Raw genomic sequence first — 26,309 nt, 5'->3', positions numbered from 1 at the left:
CTCAGTAACATGTGGCCCCTGAGCTGCTGGCCCTCAGTAACATGTGGCCCCTGAGCTACTGGCCCTCAGTAACATGTGGCCCCTGAGCTGCTGGCCCTCAGTAATATGTGGCCCCTGAGCAGTTTAGATAAAAAGCCCTGGTGTGTCTTGAAATGAATTCTATCCACAGTTGTTGGTAATTTTCAGTTAAATGTAGATTTCTGTGATGTACAGTAACATTTGGTGATGCGTTCATGCACATGTTGTAAAATATTAATTATGTTTGTTTGTTTGTTTTAAGGTTTTGAGATTATCGTATTAAATCAGTTTGTGCATCAAAGGCTGTCTTATAAAAGTTAAACTAAATGTTTTCAACATGCTCTTTTTATTTTCAGAGAAAAGTATGGAATTAGTCGAACTTGTCTCTTTTTCAAAAATCCAATTTAAAACTGTAACAAATAAAATAAGTGACACTTTGTTTGTAAATTGTCTTCTGATAAAATTCGATTAATTCAGCTGGACTCGTTCATGGAGCGTCTACATTTTCTCGTAGCTTCACTTTAATCTTCTGTCAACAGGATGATGACGGCGCTGCGACGTTAAAAACAGAATGTCACCTGAGGGTGACTCTCAGCTACTACCACATGGAGCTTCAGCTCAATATAGAAGTGGCTGACTTGAGCACGTTTGTTGATTAGCTGTGGCGGCCATCTTGATCAGTTGGACATGCAGTGATTTATTTGTTGTAGGAGGTCACTGAGGTCGTAGGTCACTGGGGTCGTAGGTCACTGAGGTCGTAGGAGGTCACTGAGGTCGTAGGTCACTGAGGTCGTAGGAGGTCACTGAGGTCGTAGGAGGTCACTGAGGTCGTAGGAGGTCACTGAGGTCGTAGGAGGTCACTGAGGTCGTAGGAGGTCATCCTGTATGAAGTGGAATCTAAATTAAAAAGGTAAAGATGTGACATTGACAGGTGCGTCTGTTGCAGGTGATTCGACGCTACAGCGACTTCGACATCCTCAACAGCAGCTTGATGGTGAGTTCATACGTGTCACTAAAAACACCCAATGATCCGTGTTTAAAGCAAAATAAAGAGATTAAATAAGTTATTTTTATCAGCAGATCCACTTTGAATATAAAGCTGTAAAAAAACGCCAGCAGAACATTATCAGCTATTTTAAAAGTCAAGACAAGGTTTGATCATGTGCAGCTGTTTATAACTATAATATATAATTTGTCCTATTTTAAAGTGTTTTGAAATTTTATACAAATAGGTTTTTATTTTGTTGTTTAACTTAGAGACTTAAGAGAAAACTGGTTCTGAGGATTTTATTTGTTTAATTTGATGAAAGTTTACGGTTTCCCAGAGTGCTCGGCTGCTCCTGTGTGTGTGTGTGTGTGTGTTCACGTTGAACAAACTGGTTTTAAATCATTTTGTTTGACAAAAACACCATCAGCTGTTAATATTAACTGCACTGCAGGTCAGCAGAGGAACAGGCGAGCCGACGTCTTTCTGTTTGACTCCAGCTGAACCTCTTGTGGACAGAAAGTCTCTAAGGTGACGGTAAATAAACAATAAGGACTTGTTGTTAAAGAAACCAGACAAGTCATTGATAGATTAAAAAAGAAGATAAATCTATATTTTTGTGTAGTTTATCTGATCCGAGTGTCTCGTCTTCTGTTTTTCACCTTCTTGCCTTCGACCTGAGTTTCTCACCAAATCATTTTGAAACGTTTGAACGAAATCACAAAGGATGCAGAAAATGTAAAGGAATTTAAAATGTAAAGAAATGAGGCTGATCCGGAGCTCCTGGGTTTTAAATTCATGACCTCTAACCAGAAAGACGAAGTTTCTTTGAGCAGCGACGTTAAAATGCTCCATGTTTGTGTAAGATGACTGCTCACCGCCTCGTCTTCCTGCTGGACCTAAATGTGAGCGCAGGAGTTCAGGACGTAAAGTTTTACAGCAGTCGGGCCGTTCTGGGGATCGGGCTGAGCTGCAGCTCTTATTCAAGGTGGTTCTGACTTTGACGAGTTTTTCACAGTTTCAGGCAACTTTTGTGCCGAGGTTGGTCTCTTTGACCCTGACCCCCACCCCCTCCATCATCTTCAGTCAGCAGAACTGTGGGAAACCTGCTCAGAGTCCACGTTCAGTTGAACTTATCTGTGTTTATACGTCTGACCAGGCTGGATGGAAGAAAACCTTGAAGTGCCAACCACAAATGATTTTCCTTCCTGCAGGTGTGCGGTGTCGGTCTCCCTCTTCCTCCCAAGAAGCTGATTGGAAACATGGATAGAGAGTTCATAGCAGAGAGGCAGAAAGGACTGCAGGCCTATCTGGACTCCATTACCCAGCAGCCCCTCATCTCCACGTCTCTGATGGTCAAGAAGTTCCTCGACCCGAACACCTACTCTGCAAACTACACAGGTCGGTTCACACACAAACGGGTTGAAGTTTTCATGGAGACTAAAGTGAGAACTTTCCTTCACTGCTTAATTATTCCTGTGCGCTTGTTGCTGAGTGTTTGCTGAAACCTGCTGAAAAGGTTTCATCACTGAACTGTTCATGCGAGCTGAACTAACGGCAGGAAAAAAGCTGGAATTGGTGAAAAAAGTAGCTGAAAAGCTAAAAACTTGAAATGAGCAGAAAATGCTGAAAAGAGCCTAAAAATTTAAATCAATAGAAAGGAGCACAAATGATCAAGAACAAATAGCAGAAAAAGTCGGGAGTATAAAAACAGCTGAAATGGCAGAAAAAGCTGAAATTATCAAAGAAGCTGAGAAAAATAAAATGGCTGAAAGAAGCTAAAAAAAAAAAAAAAAGCTGAACCAGAACAACAGCTGAAACGATCAGTAAAATGTTTTAAACTCAGTTTGAAGGATGTGAAGAACTCTTTTCATTTTCAATGAAACATCAGAACAGGAATGTCCTGAATGAGCCGAACCTTTCCATCCATCCATCCATCCATCCATCCATCATCCATCCATCATCCATCCTCTATCCACTTCTTACTTTTCGGGTCACAGGGGTCACTGGTGCCCTTGTCCATGTACCACTGTGAGAGGCGGGGGACACCTGGCCAGGTCTCCAGTCCATCACAGAGACAAATGAGACTCTCACACTTGGGGACAGTTGAGTTTATTTCTTCAGCTCCAAGTCACGACAGAAGTCGTCTCGGGCACTGAACATAAATATTCATATATAAAATAATAAATTAACATTATTTATTTGAGGAGCAGCTCTGAGTTTAACTTCATCACAAACTGTTTTTGATCTGTGAGAGAAAACTCACGGAGAGAACATGCAAACTCCACCCAGGAAGGCCCCCGCCTGGGATTTGAACCTGAAACCTTCTCGCTGAGAGGCAGCAGCTCTACCAACTGATCCACCGTGCTGCTTGTTTTGATTTATGAATTGCTTAAATGGGACAAACCTTGTGGAACGAGTCGTGTGCTGAAAACCGTACAGAAAAAAAACGGATCTGAGAACGATTCAGGAACGTCCTCACACCAACCAACAGACTGTAAAACAAGTTTGATCTTTCCTTGTGTGACTGTGGAGCTGCGTACGTCCTAAAGGAACGTTTGTGAACAAACCATTTAAAATGGGTTCCTCGTGCACACAAGGAACCTTCTGCTGCTCGTGCAGTAACATCTTGTTGTGGAGAGGAGAGGATCTGTGACAGGAAGATTTATGAAAGAACTGCTGTGATGTTCAGATCTTCTCTGGGAGGGACCATAATGGACAGGATGAGGAACGTGTCCATCAGAGAGACGTGGACGAGTTGGACAAAGGATGGAGGAGGAGGAGACGATCACCAGAGGAGGCTGATGGATCTGCAGAGGGTTGTTGAGACGGACGAGGATGCTGGGAGACCATAATGGCTCCTAAACCTTTCAGAGCTGTTCAATAAAAATATGAATGATTTGTGACTCCAGATGTTGAACAATAAAAAATTTAGCTGAAGCGTAAACGTTCAGTGTGAACTCATTAATTTACATTCATGACTATCGTTTTTATGTTTTTGTCACAAATATGAGGAAGTGTTGTTTAGTTCAAATTTATTTGGTTTCTGGAGATCATCTCAAGCCCCTCAGCTTGGTGTTTCCTGAGTCCTGACCCAGGATCAGGTTCTGACCCAACCACTGGGTCCACATGAGACGGATGCAGATCCCCAAAGAGAGTGACGGAAAGAAGACTACTCAAAATAAAATGTCTTCACGTTCACTCTGGAGCTGTTTTTGTTCCTTGTGTCTTTCAGAGATCGCCCTGCAGCAGGTCTCCATGTTCTTCAGGTCCGACCTGAAGTGGGAGGTTCTGGAGCCGCTCAGAGACATCGGTAGGACTCGGTTCCTTTGAGGCTTTGGCAGAACGTTGGCATCATCCCGTCTTCGGTTCTCTTCATGCAGTTTATGAACGATGGAGGCTTTGTTGCATATCGCCCGCCGCCCCGCCTGCTAAAGATTTCAACAAAGCTGTTGGAGCTCTGAGTCTGTGCTGGGGATGACTCTCAGCTACTACCACTCCAAAGTCATCCCTCGGCATCGGTCTTTGAGGGGCTGGACGGAAAATCAGAATTTGTGAAAAATAAAAAATGTTATTAGTAAAATTCTTCCAGTTTGAAGCAGATTGTTCAGTTATCTTTTAGACTTTTGCTGTTTTTGACTTCATTAAAAATTAAAATGTTTTTAACAATTTTAAGATAAAAATCTGACAAATCAGAAAGTTTAAGTTCATGTGAGCTCGACGCTTAACGAAAGCTGTTTTTAGGATTCGGTTTGTATTTTCATTTTCCACATTTTGCCCAATGTAAGAAAATAAAATGAAGTCCGCCCTCCTCCGTTCAAACTTCAGTCTTTAGCCGAGAAAACGATAAATATTTAGTTTAAAAAACAAAGCTTGTGCTGCAGCTAACTTTAATCGCTAATAAAATTAAGGATTTTCTGAAAATGCTTTTAAATTCTGCAGCACTTATCTGTAAAATAATTTCTGTCCAGGTTTCTAACGTCCTGCGGGTTTTGTTTGTTTCAGGTTGGAGGATCAGAAAGAAATACTTTCTAATCAAAAACAAAGAGCAGCCTAAAGAGCGATACGTGCTGAGCTGGGTGAGTAACGCGCCTCGGCCTCCTCCCGACTCCAAACGAGCCTTCAGCTCCGTAAATCTGCAGAGAAGGTTTTGTTGCAGCAACGTGAAACCTGAGATCAGCTCCTGCAGAGAATCTGAACCGTCTGACTCTGGTTTCTGTAGGTGGACCTGGGTCCTGACAAGTTCCTCTCTGACAAAGACCTGCAGTCGGCCTTGAAGCTGCTCACGAACCTCTCCGTACGTACGCACAGAAAACTCACGATTTAACGTCGATGATCCACGTCACTGCAGATTCAGTTTTCACCTTCATGTTGCGTAATTCATCCCAGAGTAAAACTGAAATGTCCAAACGTTTAACGTTGCATTTGGATTATTTGTAAATGTTTTCCTCTTCCAGACTCCGTACCTCTGTCCGTTGGTGTTCTCCAGCACCAGCGAGTCTTCGGCTCTGCTCATCCGACCGTTCAGTGAGAGCGGCTCCCTGAGGGACCACATCTGTAAGGTGAGAGCTGCTCAAACCTGCCGAGGGTTCGACGTCTTCAGAGCATCTTCAGGAGGTCTGCTTTGACTGAACCTGACTGTGGAGATCAGGTTCAGGTTTCGAACAGGTGGAGCTGCATCCGAGGACCGATCAAAACCCAGATGGTGACTCCAGAAACTGATGTCACTGCAGCGTCTGTAAAACACGAGCACGTCCGGTGTTTATCTGTTACTGAGGTCACTGAGGCTTGTTGCAACCTTTAATCCTCCAATGGGTTCATTTCAGGACGGCTTGTTTTTGTCTGAGGTTGTTGTTGTTTGTTTGTTTGTTTGTTTTGTCATCCAGGCTCAAATGTTATATAAATGTAGTTTTGGCTGCAAAAATGTTTAAATGTCTTCCTAAAGAACAAGTGTTTTAATTTACTTGTAAAATTTTACCTATGTCCTGTCGACATAATTTAAATGAAATCATAAGATAAGAGATAATATAATACATTTTATTGATCTTGCAGGAAATTGTTGTGACAGAGTTTTATACACAAGGAATCACACAAGATATAAAAATAACAGAATAAAAATACCAACAATTAAAGTGTAAAACAGGTGCAGACAGAAACATGAGTTCAGTGCAGGATTCATTTTATTGTCCTGTGTAGAAAGGGGGAGGAGTTAAAAAGTTTGAAGGACTTCCTGTGTTGTTCTGTGGAGCACCTCGGTGTCTGTCTACGACTGAAGGTGCTGAGTCCAGGGTGTCATGCAGGGGGGGTGACGTGTTCAGGATCTGAAGCAGGTTCCTCAACATCTTCTGCTCAGACTCCTCTGTCAGAGACTGCAGGTCCACTCCCAGAACTGAACCAGCTCTCTTCAGGAGTTTATCAAGTCTGTTGGCATCAGCTGTCTTCACCTGCTGCTCCAGCACAGCACAGTGTAGAAGATGCTGGAGACCACAGAGTGGTAAAACATCTGCAGCATGGTCCTGCAGAGACCACCGAGTGGTAAAACATCTGCAGCATGGTCCTGCAGAGACCACCGAGTAGTAAAACATCTGCAACATGGTCCTGCAGAGACCACAGAGTGGTAAAACATCTGCAGCATGGTCCTGCAGAGACCACAGAGTGGTAAAACATCTGCAGCATGGTTCTGCAGATGTTAAGACCTGAGTCTCCTCAGAAGAAAAAAGCGACTCTGTCCTTTCTTGTAGAGGACGTTGGTGTCAGCTGTCCAGTCCAGTTTGTCTGTGAACTCACGTACTTGTAGCAGTCCACAGTGTCCACCTTAGTACCTTTGATGATGGGGTTGGGGGGTTGATCTTCTTCCTGTAGTCCACCTGCAGCTCTTTAGTTTTTCCAACGTTGAGCTGCAGGTGGTTCTGTCCACTCCACAAAGCTGACAGTTTCCCTCTTTGCTCTTCTTCCTCGCAGGTGAAGCCCAGAGAAAATTATCTGAAGAAATATTTCAACCCAAAGAAAAGTCACGGCCTGGAGCTGGAGCAGCTCAAACTATACGGCCGACAGATCCTGGAGGTAAACTCACAGAAGCTCCGCTCTGATAATTTATTTATAAATGAATTCAGACTGTGTGGAACATCAGTGAGAATAAAAACATGAAGTGAAGGAGCCAGATGAATTTTAGGTGTCTGACGAACCCTGATCTCCTCTGAGCTTCAGTTTCAAGACGACCAGAAGCAGCTGGTCAGATGAACTCAGGGCTGCGGAGGAACTAAAGACTGAAGTCAGAGATATTGGGTCCAAGACCAGTCAGACCTTTATAAATGGAGCGAGGACAGGACTGATGAGATGGGCTCAAATCTGCGTGTTCCTGTTGGAAGACGAGCAGCAGCACTTTCAACAAAGACTCCCAACGTAAAGTCCACAGAAGGAGTGGAGGCATGTTGTGATAAAAACACGAGTCGTTCTCAACAAACCTGGTTTAGTTTGATCTAAACTGGAAGAAGCTTTTCTCCTAAATGGAGTCGATCTGTTTATTAAACTCAGAAATGGCCCCGGATTGGTGATGGACGGTTCAGACATGGCTCCAGGAGCAATGTTGAACACGATGTTCTCAGTTTGAAGCTCAGAAGCTTCAAAGCCGTCCTTGGCTTCATGCCGTCTTTTTAGGTGAGGCTGAACGGAGCAGGAAGGTCAACGTCTGAGCTCTAGTCTGTGTGTTTTCAGGGTCTGAAGCTCCTCCACGACAGCGGCCTGTTCTTCGGTCACCTGCACGCATCCAACGTCATTGTGGACGACGGCGTGTGTCGGCTGGCGGACGTGGAGAACGGCATTCTGGGAGTTCCCTCCATGCTGCGACCGGCCTTCACCCAGTTCAGGAAGATCAACGTACGTAAACCGGGTGAAACGAGCTGGATTAGTTTAACGTGCCGAGAAATGTGCAAACGGAACGCGTCGATCTCATAAATGAAGCACGTCAGGATAAAACATAGAACAAAGTTCTTGGTGTGAACTTGATGATCGAAGGGTTTTAAAAACCAAAACCAGCCCGGCCGTGGTCGTCTGAGGAGACGGTTCTGAGGAGACGGTTCTGAGGAGACGGTTCTGAGGAGACGGTTCTGAGGAGACGGTTCTGAGGAAGTTCTTGTCTGGTTCTAACGTCTCGGCAGTCCCGGCTCCTCTTCATGGGATTTTCTCTTTTGAGATGTTTCAGGTGTTTTCAGTAAAAGATCTGAACTGCAGATGCATCAGTCCAACAGTCGGACTCTTCTGCTGTGAAGCTGCTGTTTTCATCCAGAACCTGGTTCTGCTGTTCCTAAAGGGTCCAGACAGGACTTTATGCTGCTCTGAACCCTGTTTGTAAATTTCAGGACTGATGGTTCCTCTTCAGATGTGTTCAGCTCCGTCAGCTTGGATGTCCTTCAAACCAGAGATGGTCCTGAGTGCACAGTTGTTCCTTGAGGAACTCCACCCTGCATGTTTCACTTGTTTCCCTGCGTTGATGCACCTGATTTGAATGAATGGGTGATGAACCGGCTTCTGCAGAACTTGAAGTAATTAAATCACTGAATCAGGTGTGTCGGAGCAGGAAACAACTGAAACCTGCAGGATGGTGTTCCTCAAGGATCAGAGTTGGGAACCATTGGTCTAATGGACCCAGTTTTAAAAAGAATCTCAGCTTTTTATTTGCCTCAAGTTAATTTTACCGAGCTTTGTTTGGAGAAGGTAGTGGAAGGATAGATTGTAATAATAGTTTATTAGTTAATAAATTAATTTTAGCACTCGTTAGCGGCACCGCTCCACTAAAAGGAGCATCTATTGCAGAAGAGATTTCTAAATTGACCCAATGTATTTTAAATTTATGAATAAAATGGGAATAAGTTTCAATCTAATTCCATGTATGCTGTAACTTGAGACCCAAAGTGGAGTCTTAATGAGTTCTGATGGAGAATTTAGGGAGTTAGGAAGTTGAGAGGTGGGATTATCACAAACGGAGCAGAACCAGAATTCAATCCGTCAGAGCAAATGGACAGTTCTGCTCCCCAGGAGGTGAATATTTCAGCTCCTGGGATCGATGCCATGCAGGATGAATCGGGTCAGAGGAAAGTTTGAGGCTTCTTGAGTGAAGAACCAAAGAAGAAAGGTCCCTCTTCTGTGTGGTTCCAGTCCTGGTTCGGATCAGCAGAGACCTCGGTCGTCAGAGTCGAGGGAACCACCTTTTCCTGTCGTCGGTTCGGTGACGGGGAAGGATGCATTCATGAGCGTAGGAAATATCCAAAAGTTCTACGGTTGCCGACTCGGTCTGACATTTTGTCATTGAACTTATTTACTTGTTCCTGACGCTGATTTTTATTTATAATTGTTCTGATCATATAAATTATTGAATAAAAGTTTTTTTTAATGAATGATGTGCCTCAGGTTCACAAATCCATTTATGTAAAACTGAATAAATTGATCCAAACCGTGTTGTTTTTTGTTTTCATCTGCAGAGCACGGAGAGCATCGACGTCTTCTGCTTCGGACATTTATTATACGAGATGACGTACGGCCGACCGCCGGACAGCGTCCCAGTCGATCAGTACCCGGCTGCCCCGTGCAGCTCCGTGGGTCTGTACGAGCACCAAAACACACAGTCTGTGCGTCACGTGTCCTTTTTCCAGCTGCACACGTCTGAAACGTGTCTGTGTGTTCAGTGTCGGCACTGCAGTCCATCCTGTCCACAGAGGCCTGTAAGAGCGGGATGCCAACGGTGTCGGCGCTCATCCAGACACCGTGAGTCCACCTGTCTCAGAAACCAGTTTAAACCAGTCACAAAGCTCACGTTGTGTAGCTGTTAGTTTAAAATGATACTGAATGTCCGTGTGATGGAAACTAAGCGTTTCCTTTCAACCAGAACATTGTGACAACGGTAAACTTGCAGGAAACAGAAGCATCATCCTGTTTGTTGTCTGCCTGAGTCATGTTTCGTTTCCTGCAGGCTCTTCAGCGGTGTTTGTCTCAAACACTCAGAAAAACTGCAGATCAAGGTGGGAGCATCATCCTGGTTTAACGTCGTTGTTTGTCCAAAGTCAGACAGAAAGAAAATGTGAGAATCTGAACCTCTCTCGTCTCAGGTTCCCAGCAGGTTGAAGGAGGCGCTGAAGTCGGTGAAGGGAAGTTTGGAAAAGAGGCTGCAGGAAGAACAGAGGATGGTTGGTCACGTTTTTATTTTAATTTAGAAGTAGTTACTTAAACTCATCCACCTGAGGCAAAGACTCCCCGTGACCCGCACGTGGTTCATGCGCTGTTTGATAAACCTTTACGTCACCGTCATTTTACATTTCTCAAATATTTACAGAACGATGCATTCCCAGGAAGAAGTAAACAAACTGCGCAGACACCAGGCTAACTACCGTTAGCAGCAAACAAGTTTTTCATTGCATTCAAACACTGTAGTAAAGTTTACTGACCGAGGAATACATTTATTTCTTTAATAACCTTTTTTAACCAGGAAAATCCCACTGAGGTTATTTGTGACGAGGTCCTCCTGGGACTGAATGCAGCCCAACATGCAGGTTGATGGACTGTGGGAGGAAACCCACGAGGAGAAGCTAACTCCACGCACAAAGACCTCGGGTCCAAACCCAGGATTGAACCCAGGACCTTCTCACTGTGAGCCAACAGTGCTAACCACCAAGCCACTGTGCTGCAAAAGTACTGTGTGGCAGATTAGATAAAATACAAACTGACAAACTGTAAGAAAATAAGAGTTTATTTCTGCAGCTGTCGCAGATTTTCCTGCACAAGGCGGCCATGTTGGATTTTTCCAACTTGGAACAAAGAAATTTCCACTTCGAGTTTAAATGAGACGCCTTTTCCACACAACCCTGCTTCAAAAATGTCCAAATTATCCCTTTAGTAACTTGCGTTAATAGTTCTGTTTGCACTCTGTTTTATATTAAAATATGAAAAATAGCTCCTTTGGTTCTGACGATAAACAGATCAACAACATTAAACAAGAATTATATGAACACTTAACTTTATTTATCTGAACTAAAATCGTTTCTGCTCCAAAATAAAAGTTGGAATAAAACCCGACCCGGTTCTGACGGGCGTGAAATGTCTCGTTCTATCAAAGCCGTCGGTTCTGGAGGAAGATGCTGAGAACTGTTGTCTGGTTTCAGCTCCATCAGCACCGGCGGCTGACCCGAGCCCAGTCTCACTACGGCTCGGAGGAGGAGAGGAAGAGGAGGAAGATCCTGGCGAGGAAGGTCGGTGACGCTAGCGATTACAGCCGCAGCTTTTAAATGTGACGCTGTCTGAAGGGGTCAAAGGTCAAACGTTTCTGTTCGCAGAAGTCCAAACTGTCGGCCTTTGAAAACGAAGACGACGTCTCCGTCAGAAACAACAACAACTCTGGTCGGTCCCAGGAACGAGGCCCGCCTGCTCGACCCGACGAACGTTCAGGGATCACGTTTGGAAAAATCTGAATCTGTTTCTGTTTCCTGGCAGGATCTGGAGCCAGTTCCCCCCCCACCTGTCCCTCCTCCCCCACTCCTCCATCCACCACAGGTACACCTGTCTGTCTTTGTAGCTGTCTGTCCACCTGTCTCTCCTCCGGTTTGGGTCCTTTCCTGTCTGTCTGTCTGGGAGTGTTGGAGCGACTGCAGCGCCCCCCCCGCGGTGACAACCTGCCTGAGCTGTGCGGCGCCGCTCCGACGAATAACGTTTGTTTTTTGAGATTTGCATTTGAAGACTTGTTAACCTGTCTGTCTCTGTCCCTCACCTGTCCTCATCGTGTGGTGTTCAGACAGGTATTCTCCTCCTGTTTTTATCAAGTGTGTGCAGGAGCAGGGCGGGAAACCACGGTCTGTCCTCTTTCTTGTTCTCCTTCAGTCAGACGTTCCTGTAATCTTTTTAAAGCTGCTCGTTCCAAAGTTTAAAAAATCCCAAAGGAACTGAATCCTCTCCGTCCGTCTCCTACCGAAGGTGAATCTGTCAATTTTATTAAAACGTCTTAAGCAACGTTTGACTGGCGCTAACCTCAGCGTGTTTAACTGCAGAAACAGCCGAAGTGACTGAAAACTTATCGCCCAGAAAGAGATTTGCAGGTTTCAATGTTGAGCTCCGCCGTTCTTTTAGCCACAGATTAGTTTTTATATTTCCACCTAAACGTCTTCTCTGAGGTTCCACGCTTGTCTGATTCCACCATATTTATTCGTTTACCTGTAAACTACAGCCGGTCTGATGTCGGTCGATCTGACGCAAGCTTCTGCGTGGGTTTTGTTGTTTATGTTGAGTGCGTACCTGCAGTTTATATCAACAAATCTGGAACGCTTCTGGAGTAAACTCATTCCATTTAATGTTCATTCAACCTTTATTTCTACAGGTTAGTCTCATTGAGCCTCGAGGACTCGTCTACAAGAGAGACCTGGTTTAAACAAAGGATGATGTCAGTGGATCATCGTAAAAGAAAGCTTATAAATTGGGGAAACATAAATAGTAATAATGATTATTATAATTTTATTTTAAAAAACACCTTTCAGGACGCCCAAGGACACTTTATAGGAAGAAACGTATCAGATAAAATGAAAGAAAATAATATTAAAAACAAAACACAAACTGCTACACTGTAAAGCAGATGTGTCAAACTCAAGGCCCGGGGGCCAAGTGTGGCCCTCGTTGACAACTTATCTGGCCCCAGATGTTCTTTTAAACGTAAATTACTTTTGTCACTTTAATTTTTCAGTAATCTTTGATTGTGATGTCAAAAGTGCAACAGAGAACGTCAAATGGGACCAAACTCTCGTTGAGGAACCTGAACCAAGAAAAGATGTCGGGTGTCTAACTTGATTTAATGCAGGTTCTGAAACCGGCCCTTAGTTTGAAAAAGGTTTTAATTTTGGCCCCTTTTGTAGGTGGGTTTGACCCCCCTGCTGTAAAGTGATACATGGATATAGTTCAGGAGAACCTTTAAGGTCTTGATCGACGGGTCTCCAGTTTTTCTTGGGACATTGGCTTCTTCTCCACTCTGTTCCAGTCCTGTTAGCCAAATATTATTCTCTATTCGATGCGTCTAAACTGCACAAGGGAAGGACAAAAGGTTTTAAGACTAATAACCTGCGGGCAGCAGACGAAGAGCGTCTCGTCTGGATCATCCGAGTTCAGGAGTCTTTTCAGTCACAGATATTTAAAAACTTTCCTCTGGAACGAGGACAGAAACTGAATCTGCTTTAAAAGACTAGAGGACAGTCTGGATCACTGAAGGACAATCTGGAGACGAGGTCCGGATCAGGACAGACCTGGACCGTACCGAGTTTCCAACCCTGCCGTTAGTCTGTCTGTCCTGGTGGTGCTGGTCCGATAACGGTTAATGGTCCTCTCCCTGTCTCTCTTCTCTTGGTGCCGTCTCCACCGTAGAGCATGCTCCGTTCTGACCGTGTCTCCGGGTAAAGTAAACGGTGATGATGATGATGATGATGCAGGTCTCTGTGGGGTTTTTAAAGGTGTCGTACATCCTGGACGTTCGGCGAGCTTCTGCTCACACAAACACCGTAGAAATATAAATTGAATAAATGGTTTAAAACTACGCTGACATAATAATGTGTAAACATTCAAAGTACTAAAACACAGCAAGTCAGTACTTTGTATGAAATGTTGTGATAAATGAAGGCAGGTCAGGGATGCACTGATCAAGTTCAGTATTTATGATTTTATAGACTGAATAAATGACAAATACTTTAACAAACTTTGTTTTGGTTGATTAGAACATCCCAGACTAGACGTGGGCAACATGTGGCCCGAGGGTCAAAAGTGGCCCGAGGGCCAAAAGTGGCCTTTGGACAATCTCCATCTGGCCCCCAATATCCATAAATATAAATTTAAAAAAAACTTTGAAACAAGTTTTTGCAGTGTGGGCTGCACAAATGTGCAGCAGGTGCTAAATAATTTTAAATAATTAATTTAAAATAAAAACATCCATGTCGATCGTGCTGCTCATCCATCAGTCAGCTGATTGTGTCATGTCCAATCTTATTTTGAAAAACCGCGATGGAGCGAGTCCGTGATAAACGGACCGCGAAGTAGCGCGGGACTGCTGTGTTGTCATGAGGACTAGTTTACAGAAACAATGTCTTGTATTCTAAAAAATATTAAGGAGACGTATTTTAAATCAAGCACGCTAACGACGCTACAAGAAAAAACATTTTCCACTTCTTGATGTTTTCATTGTCTTGATTCGGCCTTTTGGGAAAAATGTTGCCCAGACAATTTTGTCCTTCAAAATAAAAGCCTGTTTCAGAAACAGTCTCATTCTTGGCTCGATATGAACAGAACGTGGATCACGGGTGTCTGAGTCTCTGCAGCCGTCAGGTTAATGCACGTTTTATTTATTAATTGATCTAAAAATGTAAAACTCTTCCAACAACTTCAGGTGAAGGTTTTCAGTCATGTGATCAGTTTCTCTGCTCGTTAATCCTGGTCTCAGAGTTTTAATGAGATCGGAATCATTAAAATAAATTAAAAGCTCTTCTCGTTCCGGACAGGAAGTGCGCACGTCTTTACAAAAGCCTCACAGCGACTTCCAGCCCAACTTCCTGTTTCCTGTTTTCAATGCAGATTGTGATTTGTTCTGTTTGTTGCTGCATGTCTGTTTGTTTGTTTGTTTGTTTGTTTGTTTGTTTGTTTGTTTGTGTTGTAGTGTCAGATGGTTTTTAGAACAGGTTTGCTGAGAAGCTTGTGCTTGTATTTTTATTTGCACCTTTAGTTGTGAACTTTCTTCTTTTTTTTACTTCAGCTGATTTTAAATGGACCAAATTTAAAGCAAATTCAAAGAATTTGCTTTTTTTTTTGGTCTCCTCTAATATTCAGACTGCATGTCATTAAAATTATATTTGAGCGACATTATTTAAGTGTTTTACGTGATCTCATGCACATTTGAATAATTTGGGTTTTATTAAACTTTCCTGAGAATAAAATCGGACCAAAAGGCCCCGCTGGCACAAAAAACCCATCAGTCGAGCTCCGGGGCGTGCAGCTTTCAAACTGAAAGTTGAGACGTGCACGCACACACAAACATTTATCAGCACGTGCACGTTCCCTTCATGCTCCCAGTTTATGAGGAATGGAGCTGCTTGGACCATCCTGACCCCTCGCACAAATAAAAACACAACGTTTTATTTACCGTAGCTCGTCGGAGTTTTGTGGTTGGTCCTAAAATAAAGATGCTCTAAACGCAGCCGGGTCTGAATTACTGTCTTTGCCTTAAAGTTCAGGCGTGGTCCAACATCAGCCGAGTCGCTGTGCATCCACGGAGTTTCAGCTGCCGTGTGTGTGTGTGTGTGTGTGTGTGTGTGTGTATGTATGTGTGTGTGTGTGGGTGTGTGTGTGTGTGGGGGGGTGTGTGTGTGTATGGGTGTGTGTGTGCGTGTGTGTTAAATTTCTGCGAGCGTCGCTCAGAGGAGGCCGACCCAGGAAGCACCGTAAAGCACCCGACCTGCCGGCAGCTCCCTCTGAAAGTCTCCGCTCGTAGAAAACTCCGTGTTTTGAGGATTTCAACCGGCAGCTGCTCTGTGATCCCTGAAGACGCGCTCCGTCCAAATTCCTGTTGGTGTCCTCCAGCAGTTGTTTCACAGGAACAACTGTACAGATGTTTACGGCCACGTGTGTCTCCGACCTGAGGAGTCGTCACGAGTGGTTCTGAATTATAACTTTTTATTTCAGCCGGCGCCGTTCTGCAGATAATTCAGGATAATTTACCGTTGTAGCGTCGTTCTGCAGATAATTCAGGATAATTCACTGTTGTAGCGTCGTTCTGCAGATAATTCAGGATAATTCACCGTTGTAGCGTCGTTCTGCAGATAATTCAGGATAATTCACCGTTGTAGCGTCGTTCCCCTTCACTTAATGTTTTAGGAGAAATTCTAGAAAGTTGGAGGAACGCGTGTCGTTTCTGTCCAAGAATCATTTTCTGCGAATGTGTTGATCCTGAACTCTTCTGAATATTAGATGAAAATGCTCTGAAGGCTCCTGCAGCTGAGAAACGTGATGAAGGTCCGTTTGTCCCACACTCGTCCTGGAGAAAGTCCAAGTCTGGACATTGTCAAACCCGTTGGGACAAAAAGAGTAAAAGACCTTCTGGGTGCGAGTTTCTCCAGGTCCGGTGTCTTCGTCAAACTGCTGGATGTTGGTTCTTTACGTTGCTTCTTTTTCTGCATATTTCTTTGTTTTAACGTCGGCTTCAGGGATGCAGGTCGTTGAAGTTCAGTTCACTCTGTGGTCAAATCCACCTGGGGGGGGGGGGGGTGTAGCATAATTAAACAGAAGTTTTTAGATGTTTTCAAGAACCACTGGACCTGTTGGTTCTGAACTGATGGTGGATTGGTCATCTGTGGGTGCTGCTTCCAAGAAGATAAACTGCTTTTATTTTATAAAAGTGTTGGCACCGTCTTCACCGCCCCAAAGACACAATCTGTCTGGATCGATCCGATCATTAACGGAGAAAAGAGGCAGAATTCAAGAGAAACTCGGTCGAGTTCAGCTCCTGGATCTCACTGGGTCGGGCTGTTGTGGAGGGTTTTCTCCTGGAGTTGTTTCTGACACGAGCACGAACAAACTGCGACGTTCCTGCGAATATGAAATTAATTTAGTCCCAAAGTGTCTTCATGACGTCTCCGATTGCAGTTTATTCGTCTTCGTCACGTGCTGGTCTCATATTCCAACAGCCGTCCTGAAGTCTCTCACTTTCTGACTTGCAAAAACTACCGAGACGGATTTGAGACGCCCATGATGACTTTAACTTTTTCTGCTTTACGAGCATCAGAACTTGTTTAACAGCAGCTTCTTCCTGATGATTGATTTACTGTGACGCACAAAGCTTTTAAAGTTTCATCTGTAAATGATTGGTTGAAATATGGTTGAACTGGTAACTACCACCCTCCTGCTGCCTCCAGCAGCTCGGCTTCGTAGGTCATTTTGACCCTAGGGCAGCAGGAGGGTTGAGACTCTGCTCGACGATGTAAATAAAACTTACTGGTTCTTCAGCCTTCTCCTTCTGCTGTGCTTTAGCCCCGCCTCCCAAAGCCCCTCCCAGTCCCTCTCTGCTGTGCTTTAGCTCCACCCTCAGGCCCCGCCTCCCAGGAGAGGTCGCTGACTAAAAACTGGTTTAGAAACAAGATTTGTAACATTTTTTTAAAAAAGTGGAGATAAAGTTGTTTTTGTTTGTTGTAAACGGCTGATTTCAAAAGTTGGTAACAAGAAAACATCTTGAAATGTTGCCTCCAACAACTCTGTGCTCTCTTTAAGTGGACCAGAACATTTCTCTAGTTTTTCTGGTTCAGAACCTACAAAGAGTCGACCGGACCCAGATCAGACCGGTCAGAGATTTAAACCAGTTTTTTATCTTTGTGCAACCAGCACCCAGAGAAACTGAACGCCTGCCATGAACTCCCATTGTCTCACTCCTCTTTTCTTGTATCCAGGATCGCACACAATGCCTCCACCTCCTCCCGCTCCTCCTCCTCCTGCTGTGCTGGACTCGTCCTCCTGTCCTCCTCCTCCACCTTCGTCCTCCTCTGGTGGAGCTGGGGGAGGCCGAGCCGCCTTGCTGAGCTCCATCCAGTCCTTCAGCAAAGGAAAGCTAAAGAAGGCCGACATCGTTGATCGCAGCAGCCCCGTCGTCTGACTCCGCCCTCAACGTGGAAACCGTTGCTGCGGCAACAACCCTGCCACCTCTGCACTGTGCTCCCCTCTTCCCTGACATGTGAAAAAGAAACCCACGTTTTATCCCCCCCCCCCCTTTCTTTTTAAACATTTTAATGTGTTGCTGGGGTCGAAGAGACCAGAGGACATGTTGGAGACGTCTCCGTCCGTCTGCGCCTCCACTCTCCAGACAGTCTTTGGTACCGGAGGGTCCTCGTGTCCCAGCAGCAGACCGGAGAGTCAGAGTGAAGCTGTGGACCTCCTGCTTCATCTCTGATGGATGTTCAAAGCAGGAGCTGGACTCCAGGGGCAGGGTGGGTTCAGGACTCTGCTGGATGTTGGACCCAATCCTGGATCCAGAACTCTAGTAGGCCTTCATGACTCTAATCCTCCTAAAGGTCAGGTTTGCTTTACGACAAGTAGGTGTGCAGAAATAATCTGAGCTTAAACAGTTTCAGTTCCGTGAGACGAGAAATCTGCAGAAAACCTGAGTCGGCTTTTAAAAGATGCAGAATTCTTCTGCCGTGTTTTAAGGAACCCGACTTGAATTAACGCGTCGGGAGCACAAACCTGAGTGGAGCTCAACTCGCACTCTGCTTTCAGTCGTCTCATCCCGTGTGCCCAATTTAACGTTCGTGAACATAAAGTCTGTAAATATTCATCTTTCTTCAAACGAGTCTGAGCAAAAAGTTGGCCTCGACCATCGGCACATGAGCGGGAACCTTCACGAAGATCTCAATAAATCCATAAACGCCCCGAATTAGAAGTTTAAACTAAAAATAAAATTTAAAGAAATCACTTAAAATATGCAAAAACCTAAAATAAAAGTTTACTTAGTTTCTAATCTACGGTTTAAGGCCCATCAGGAGAAAATCGAGCGGCGTGCTGTTTTGCCCTCAGCTGTGTCTGTCAGGCGCCGCTGCCTTCAGCCTCTTGTTTTAACGGCGTTGACGTGTTTTTCTGTTGCTCCAACTCTGGAGCAAGCAGCAACTTTTACAACCGTTTCCACTGAACACGTCTCGTCTCCTGTCCAAAGTTTTAACTAAAATCAGCTGTAGAGGTTTTCCTGAGTAAAAGAACTTTATTTTGACGCTTCCCTGAAATCACAGATAGAAACTTCACTACAAACGTTACATTTTTCCCGTTACTTCAGTTCCATGGAAACATTTTAAACGCGGGAACGGCTCAGAAAACGTCACGTTTGACGTCTAAGATTAAAGAATCCGTTTATCGCCGAGTAGTGGCCAATAAAAACTTTTCTTTCTTGTCGCTGGAGACGACGTGCGTTTGTTTGTTTGTCACCAGACCTGACAGGAAAACGCTGAGCTCGGGTTCTTTCACCAGCTGATGGAAACTCATGATTGATTTTTTTTAACTTGTGCTAAAGCTGATTATTTTGTGCCGTATGGATGTTTGTGCCGACAAGTCTGAATCTTTAACTCTTTAACTGCACGTGACGAATCGGTTCATTCAGAACTCGACGGGCTCCGAGGGCAACGACGCGCGCAGATCGACTTGTTTCTCTTTATTTCAAGAAAAATGTTCTGAATTTTACGGAGCGTCTGAGCAAAGGAAGGACTAAAATAAAATCTTCATATTGAAAAATGGAAAAGTTTAGAACTCTGTAAAATAAACAACTCTTTTCTTAGTTTCCTTGTTAAATAAACCGTGATACGTTTTTAAATTCTGGTCCAGTTCCTTGTAAAACGAAGTAAAACTTCTCATTTACACTTTAGAATTGTTTTGAAATTTGGACGAGGAATCGTTTTTATGTATTTTTTTATTCCCACTAACCCGTAAAATGTCTCTTCTGGAAACGATTGCATTTAAAACCCAGAGAAGTCGTCTTCAATCAAACATTTCCTCCGCTCAACCGCCCAAACTCAGCCGGTTGTTTTTGTGTCGTCTGCAGCCGTCGCCTCCAAAAACCAGTGTCGAGCTCTAAATGATCAATCTGTGCAATCACGTTCTCCAATCGCTCTTTAGGTTTGATCTGAATGTTTGCGTGCAGCACTTTAAAGGGATGGAGGGTCGGTCCAGATGAGTTGATTCACGTGTGGAAACGAGCGTTTTACCGGGCCGGCAGTTCGTTCAGCTGCAGAAAGAACCCTCGTCTTCATCACCCTCAAGTTAAAGATTTAACCCCTGCATCAAGTGAATTAACGTTGGTTTAGAAACGGTTTGTTTGTTGCACATGCTTGTGACAATTGTACCTGAATGCATCATGTAATGAGAATTTTAAATGCTTGAATAAAAACAAATCTATTTACAGTATTTACTGGTGTGTATGTCTTCTTATAAATGATGAAAAGGGTTTATTTTTTTATTCTGACACTAACTGCACTGATAAATGGTTGCATGAACCTTCAGAGCCTGAATCCACGGTGGCGTCGTGGAGGCTGCTGGTTTATTTTAAATGCTCCATACTGAGCACTCCATTACAAAGATTAATTATATTAACAGTTTTTACCAAGTCCTTGACACAAACCTTTAATTAAGCAACAAACTGACCTAAAAATGTTTAGATAACAAAGGGAAGATATAAAATGTAAACTTTTTAGTGTAAACTAATAAAAAAAATTTTGTTTATTGGTTTAACTTTGAGTTTTCAATGTGCTTTCGATGTGCAACTTAATAAACCAACTTGATTTTTTTAAATATGTATTTAAAATCTGGAGTATAATTTGCTAAACCCACTGTTGTAGATGTTTTAGAAGATGTATATTAATTTAACAAGATATATTTATTCATTAAAAAGCCTGAAAGGTAAAATAACATCCTGCACATGGCATTGAAACCTCCGTACGTAAGATACCACAGCAGTATTCTTGTTGTGAATTGAACTGAACTTTTTAGCCCTGTTATAAATAGTAACGGTACCTGGCCTTGTTTTAGTTGTATCTTTTAATTTTTTATTTAACCTTTTTTCATACAGGTAGTCTCACTGAGACACAAGGACTCATTTTCAGGAGAGATCTGTTTGGGAGCAGATGGTGTGGATTGCCTTGCTCAAGGGCCCAGATTGGGGCAAATGATGGAGTCTCCTTTATCTAACCTCTCTTCTCTCACCACTCAGAATCAGAATCACTGACCACATGTTCTGTAAGGAACACTGCTTGATCCCCCTTACTCTTTTGTTTTGGTTTTTTTCCTCTTGGCACTTTTTGTCTTCCATACACCGCTCGATCCGTGTCCTTGGGAGGTCCCGCCTCCGTCCCAGCTGAACCGCTCTGATTGGTTCAGTTATACGTCATACTCTATCGACGCATGATCTCCTGCTCTGATTGGTTGAAATCCCCTGACCTATCTGAGACCCCGCCCTCTCACTGTCAGAGGACAGGGTAAAGATGGCGACGTCCCTGAGGTGTTTCCTGCGCTCCGGAAAGGTAGCAAACCGTTTCAACGACTTGTTTTGTTGTTGTTTTCTTCTTGTCGGTACCTGTTGTCGGTAACGGGGCTGTCTTTCCGCAGAAGGCCGTGCTGGTGGTGGGTCGGCGGGGCTTTCAGCGGAGCGCTGCGGCCGGTGTTCAGGTTGGTGTCTCGGCCGCCCGGACTCAATATTGGACACGATTTGTCCTCTGGTTGAACAAAATGACATCCTGTCGTGTTTAAATCCATCAGAGCTGGAGATTAACACCCACTGAATCCAGCCGTGACTTTAACTGCTGACAAACTATTTAATAAGGTGTTAAAATAACCTCACAAAGCTCAGATGATTAGACAAATAATGACTTTACACGATGAATGTGACAGATGCAGCAGGAAAACACGCATCTTAAACAAAACGTGTTCATCTGAGTTCATTTCTACTTTTGTTCGAATAAAAATTAGATATTTCACTGATATTTGCAGTCTGTGTTACTTTTTGTTTTATGATTTTGATATTTCCAGCATTCATTCAGAGAATACAGATGTTTGTCTTAAAGGTCCAACTCTTTATTTATAGAATGTCCTCCAACATTAAACTGTTAAACTCATCTGGTCAGAATAAGAATTATAATTACCTGCTTTTATTCTGAAGTAACTACACGTGCCACGTTACACAGTCTTTAATTATAAAACTTATTAAAACTGTAGAAACTGTGTGTAAAATTAAACCAGTTTTTATTACGTCCATAGACAATCAGACGTTGATGAGCTGATCGGATGTATTGATGAGCTGATCGGATGTATTGATGAGCTGATGGTCAGGAGTTTGTTCAGCTGTTCTGGAGTGGACACGGTGTGGACCGGTCCGTGTTCTCTGGGTCAGTAACGGTTCTGAACCTTGTGTTCCTGTCAGGTGACGGTCCGTGATGCCCTGAACCAGGCGATGGACGAGGAGCTGGAGCGCGACGAGCGCGTCTTCCTGATGGGGGAGGAGGTGGCTCAGTACGACGGCGCCTACAAGGTGGGAGGACGCTCGGTACCGAGCAGAACCTGCTGTGTTCACAGTCCGGTTCGAAAGTCCCGATCCAGTTCTTGCCGTGTTCTCGTGTTGTTTTCATGTTTAAGAATCTGTCGACGTCTGCAAACTTCTTCTGTTGAAGCCGTTTGTACGTCAGAATGTTCGGCTCGTCCAGGAGATACATGCTGACACGTTTACTTTTTGTAACTTGTGAACTTTTCAAAATTTCAAACTTTATTTCAAACATTTTCTCGTAGAAAAGAATTGAAACCTCAGTTCCTTCAGAATCATTGTTCTCTGAAACCTGCTGCAGCTACTGGCTCAGTTTTTCTTCTTACGCAGCTTTTAGCTTTTAGCTCTTGTTCAGCTAGTCTTTAGCAATCCCTAAAAAGAATCACCAGCCCTCGGGTAAATACTAGCCTTTAGCTAGAGTTTAGCTACTTTTTCACAAAGCCTTTTGCTACTTTTAGTTACTCTTCTGCTTCTTTAGATATTCAGTAGCCTTTTGCCATTGATGGCCTTTAGCTAGGTTCGACCTACTTATAGCTAGCTTGTTGCTACTTTTAGCTTTTTGGTAGCGTTTTCCTACGTTTCATTTTTAATTACACTTTTGCTACATTAAACTTCTAGTTACCCCGTTGATATCTTTAGCTTCAAGCTAGCCTTTTGTTTCTTTTAGCTTCTAGATAGTCTTTTGCTACTTTGAGCTTCTAGCCTTTTGCCCCCCTGTGATGTTACCTGTGCTGTGTTTGCAGGTGAGCCGAGGTCTGTGGAAAAAGTACGGAGACAAACGGGTCATCGACACGCCGATCTCAGAGGTGAGATTCAGCTGAACCTTTCTGAGCGCGCTCGGTGTCGCGGTCGTTTATTAAAATGAATAAATTAATCGTCCTTCAGCTTGCGTCTGTTTGTGTCTCTGCTGCAGATGGGCTTCGCTGGCATCGCGGTGGGTTCTGCCATGGTGAGTTCCTGCTCTCCAGCGTTTTTTAGAACTCAGCACTTCAAACTGCTTTTTGGATCTTTGTGCTTCCCCTGATGTTGAAGTTTCAGAATATTTAATATCTTTGTGAGATAAAGATGACGACGTCGTTCTAATGTGCAGCGGAAATAAAGTTTTTAAAGATTATTTATATTTAGCAGATGCCTAATATCCATCAATCAAATCCAATCAATCTTCTGATTCTGGACTCAGGTCTCAGGGGCAGCATCTTGAGCAGGGAGGTCCAGACATCTCTCTCCACAGCCTCTTCCAGTTCTTCTGGAAGAACTCCAAGGAGTTCCCAGACCAACTGGGAGACGTAGTCCAGTGTGTCCTGGATCTTCCCCAGGGTCTCCTCCCAGTTAGACATTCCTGAAGCACCTCCCTAGGGAGGCGCCCAGGGAGCATCCTTACCAGATGAACCACCTCAACAGTCTCCTCTGGATGTGGAGGAGCAGCGGTTCTACTCTGAGTCTCTCCTGATGACTGAACTTCTCACCCTGTCTCTAAGGGAGAGTCCAGCTCTGCAGAGGAAACTCATTTCAACCTCCTGGATCCACGATCTCATTCTTTCAGTCTCTACCAGAGTTCATGACCAGAGGTGAGGGGAGGAACGTAGACCGACCAGTAAACAGAGAGCTTTGTCTTACAGCTCAGCTCCCTCTTCACCACAACGGACCGGCACATAGTCTGCAATACTGCAGATGCTGCACCAATCCCTTTGTCAATCCCATGCTCCATTCTTCTCTCACTCGTGAACAAAACCCAGAACTCCTCGACTTGAGGCAGAACCTCACCCTGGACCTGAAGAGAACAATCCACCCTGAAGGGGTCCGACTTACTACCTGCAATGCAAACCAAACCCTGGCACCGCTTGAACAACAGGTATAACAGGTCTCGCTTGTAAATGAGTCTTCGAGGCTCAATGGGACTAACTGTATAAATAAAGGTCTAATAATAATAATAGTATAAGGACAGAACAGCTCGTAGCAATGAGTCCTCAATCCCATACTCGCGGAGCACCTCCCACAGTGTAACCCAAGGTACACGGTCGAATGTCTTCTCCAAGTCCACAAAACACGTAGACTGGATGGGCAAACTCCCGTGACCCATCAAGGACCCTAGTGAGGGTAAAGAGCTGGTCCAGTGTTCCACGGCCAAGACAGAACCTGCATTGTTCTTTCCAGGATGTGGAAGGAAAACTTCTCGGACCTTCTCAATCCCACCGGCACGTCTTCCATGGAGGAAACTGAGTCGGGGGACTTTGGGGTTGGTCTGTCCGGAACCGTAGCTGATGTCACGGAGGTAGTTAAAAAAACTCGAGGCAGCAGGGCTCCGGGTGTGGATGAGGTCCGCCCTGATTTCCTTAAGGCTCTGGATGTTGTGGGGCTGTCTTGGTTGACACGCCTTTTCAACATCACGTGGACATCGGGGCCAGTGCCACTGGACTGGTAGACTGGGGTGGTGGTTCCCCTCTTCAAAAAGGGGGACTGGAGGGTGTGCTCCAACTACAGGGGCATCACTCTCCTCAGCCTCCCTGTAAGGTCTATTCAGGGGTACTGGAGAAGAGTCGAACCTCAGATGTTTAATATGTTCCCAAAACCATTTGACTGAAATCCAGTTCTGTGTTCACGATCCTGTTCTGATCCGTCGGGAACCTTCTGATCTCGTTTCTGTTTATAAACTGACTTTTGTGACTCGCTTCAATAAACGTCACCGTTTGTTCCCTCAGGCCGGCCTGAGACCCATCTGTGAGTTCATGACCTTCAACTTCTCCATGCAAGCCATCGACCAGGTCATCAACTCTGCAGCCAAGACCTACTACATGTCCGCCGGGCTGCAGTCGGTCCCCATCGTCTTCAGAGGACCCAACGGAGCGTCGGCGGGCGTCGCCGCGCAGCACTCGCAGTGCTTCGCTGCCTGGTGCGTTCAGGGACACCCCACGCCCTGAAAGTCTCAATTAAAATGATCAAACTGTTGATTTAAAAGATTACTGCAAAGTCTCGTCTGCTTGTATGAACAAACTACCGTAACGGGCCTGGATGAAGAGTTCTGTCGCATGGATCTGGTCTCAGTGTCCTGTTTGTCTGCAGGTACGCCCACTGTCCAGGTCTGAAGGTCGTGAGTCCCTGGAGTTCAGAAGATGCCAGAGGTCTCCTGAAGTCAGCCATCAGAGACGATAATCCAGGTGAGACGAGACGACGGACCTGAAAACCGACAGTCACGCAGCTAAAGGCTCAGATTTAACATCTAATAAAACTGAATTTTAAAGAAAAGAAACAAAACTTGATGGATGATTGTTTACACTGTATTAAATAAAATAAACTTCTAACTCTGCAGACAATGTAAAGAAAGTACAAACCTATGTAACCTGAACAGCAGAGAGGAACAGTGAGTTGTGTGTGTCTGCAGTGGTGTTCCTGGAAAACGAGCTGATGTACGGCGTTCCCTTCGAGATGTCCGAGGAGTCTCAGTCCAAAGACTTCACCATCCCCATCGGGAAGGCCAAAATCGAGAGACCAGGTGAGTGACGCTCCATGTGACTACAAACTCTTTCCTCTGAGCATAAATCAACTTCCTGTTTCAAACTTTAATGGAAAAGTCACAAAGTTCCTAAATTCCTTCCTGCAGGAAACCACATCACTTTGGTTTCTCACTCCCGGTTGGTCAGTCACTGCCTGGACGCCGCCGCCGTCCTCGCCAAAGAAGGAATCGAGTGTGAGGTAGAGGAACTGACCGACGATCCGATCAGGTGTGTGTTCACCTCAGCAGCCCGTTAACCGCTCCCACCTGTGTGTGTTTCAGGTGATCAACCTTCGGACCATCCGTCCGATGGACGTGGAGTCCATCGAGACCAGCGTGATGAAGACCAACCACCTGGTGACGGTGGAGGGCGGCTGGCCCCAGTTTGGGGTCGGAGCCGAGATCTGTGCCAGAATCATGGAAGGTAAAGGACGGACCCTCGACACGACGGGTTTAACGTCATCTGAATCTTTAAAAACATTCGTCCAGAAACTAATCCAGTTCAATCTGACGCCTGATGTGACAGAATCCGTTTAAATTTCAACACCCACCATTTTTTCATTTTTCATTTCCAATGAAATACGACAGACACAACAAATAAATACCCAAGTTCTGTGGCCAGAGTGGAAATGAGACGAACTGGTTTGAAACACCTGGACGTGGTTTCTGGGGCGATTTCGAGCAGTTTGAGTCGCAGCTTTGGAAACACCTGCCTGTGAACACACACACACCCGTCTGTGAACACACACACA

The 26,309-nt window shown here is 44.6% G+C and overlaps 2 protein-coding genes across 2 annotated transcripts in view; both read left to right on the top strand.

The window, feature by feature from the left end:
• Positions 1-18,529, top strand: part of pxk (PX domain containing serine/threonine kinase) — a 23,480-nt gene extending 4,951 nt beyond the window's left edge. Inside the window, exons 3-18 of the mRNA XM_037679033.1 lie at positions 965-1,012; positions 2,218-2,404; positions 4,239-4,316; positions 5,009-5,082; positions 5,226-5,300; positions 5,461-5,565; positions 6,965-7,066; positions 7,718-7,879; positions 9,481-9,598; positions 9,685-9,763; positions 9,969-10,017; positions 10,105-10,182; positions 11,155-11,241; positions 11,326-11,389; positions 11,483-11,542; positions 17,449-18,529. Coding sequence (XP_037534961.1) covers positions 965-1,012; positions 2,218-2,404; positions 4,239-4,316; positions 5,009-5,082; positions 5,226-5,300; positions 5,461-5,565; positions 6,965-7,066; positions 7,718-7,879; positions 9,481-9,598; positions 9,685-9,763; positions 9,969-10,017; positions 10,105-10,182; positions 11,155-11,241; positions 11,326-11,389; positions 11,483-11,542; positions 17,449-17,651 — 1,569 coding nt within the window. The 3' untranslated portion in view covers positions 17,652-18,529. The remainder of the gene's footprint in view (positions 1-964; positions 1,013-2,217; positions 2,405-4,238; positions 4,317-5,008; positions 5,083-5,225; positions 5,301-5,460; positions 5,566-6,964; positions 7,067-7,717; positions 7,880-9,480; positions 9,599-9,684; positions 9,764-9,968; positions 10,018-10,104; positions 10,183-11,154; positions 11,242-11,325; positions 11,390-11,482; positions 11,543-17,448) is intronic.
• A 2,465-nt stretch (positions 18,530-20,994) lies between these two features.
• The window catches only part of pdhb (pyruvate dehydrogenase E1 subunit beta), an 8,089-nt gene continuing 2,774 nt past the window's right edge, over positions 20,995-26,309 (top strand). The window contains exons 1-10 of the mRNA XM_037679738.1: positions 20,995-21,054; positions 21,140-21,199; positions 21,951-22,058; positions 22,811-22,873; positions 22,981-23,016; positions 24,767-24,957; positions 25,128-25,222; positions 25,447-25,557; positions 25,666-25,757; positions 25,840-25,981. Of these exons, the coding sequence (XP_037535666.1) occupies positions 21,016-21,054; positions 21,140-21,199; positions 21,951-22,058; positions 22,811-22,873; positions 22,981-23,016; positions 24,767-24,957; positions 25,128-25,222; positions 25,447-25,557; positions 25,666-25,757; positions 25,840-25,981 (937 nt within the window). The 5' untranslated portion in view covers positions 20,995-21,015. The remainder of the gene's footprint in view (positions 21,055-21,139; positions 21,200-21,950; positions 22,059-22,810; positions 22,874-22,980; positions 23,017-24,766; positions 24,958-25,127; positions 25,223-25,446; positions 25,558-25,665; positions 25,758-25,839; positions 25,982-26,309) is intronic.

This window comes from Nematolebias whitei, chromosome 7 (genome assembly GCF_014905685.2).
Source record: "Nematolebias whitei isolate Nwh7 chromosome 7, NemWhi1, whole genome shotgun sequence".
NCBI lineage: Eukaryota > Metazoa > Chordata > Actinopteri > Cyprinodontiformes > Rivulidae > Nematolebias > Nematolebias whitei.
The sequence above is the reverse complement of the archived record's forward strand: the minus strand, read 5'-3'. Positions and strand labels throughout refer to the sequence as shown.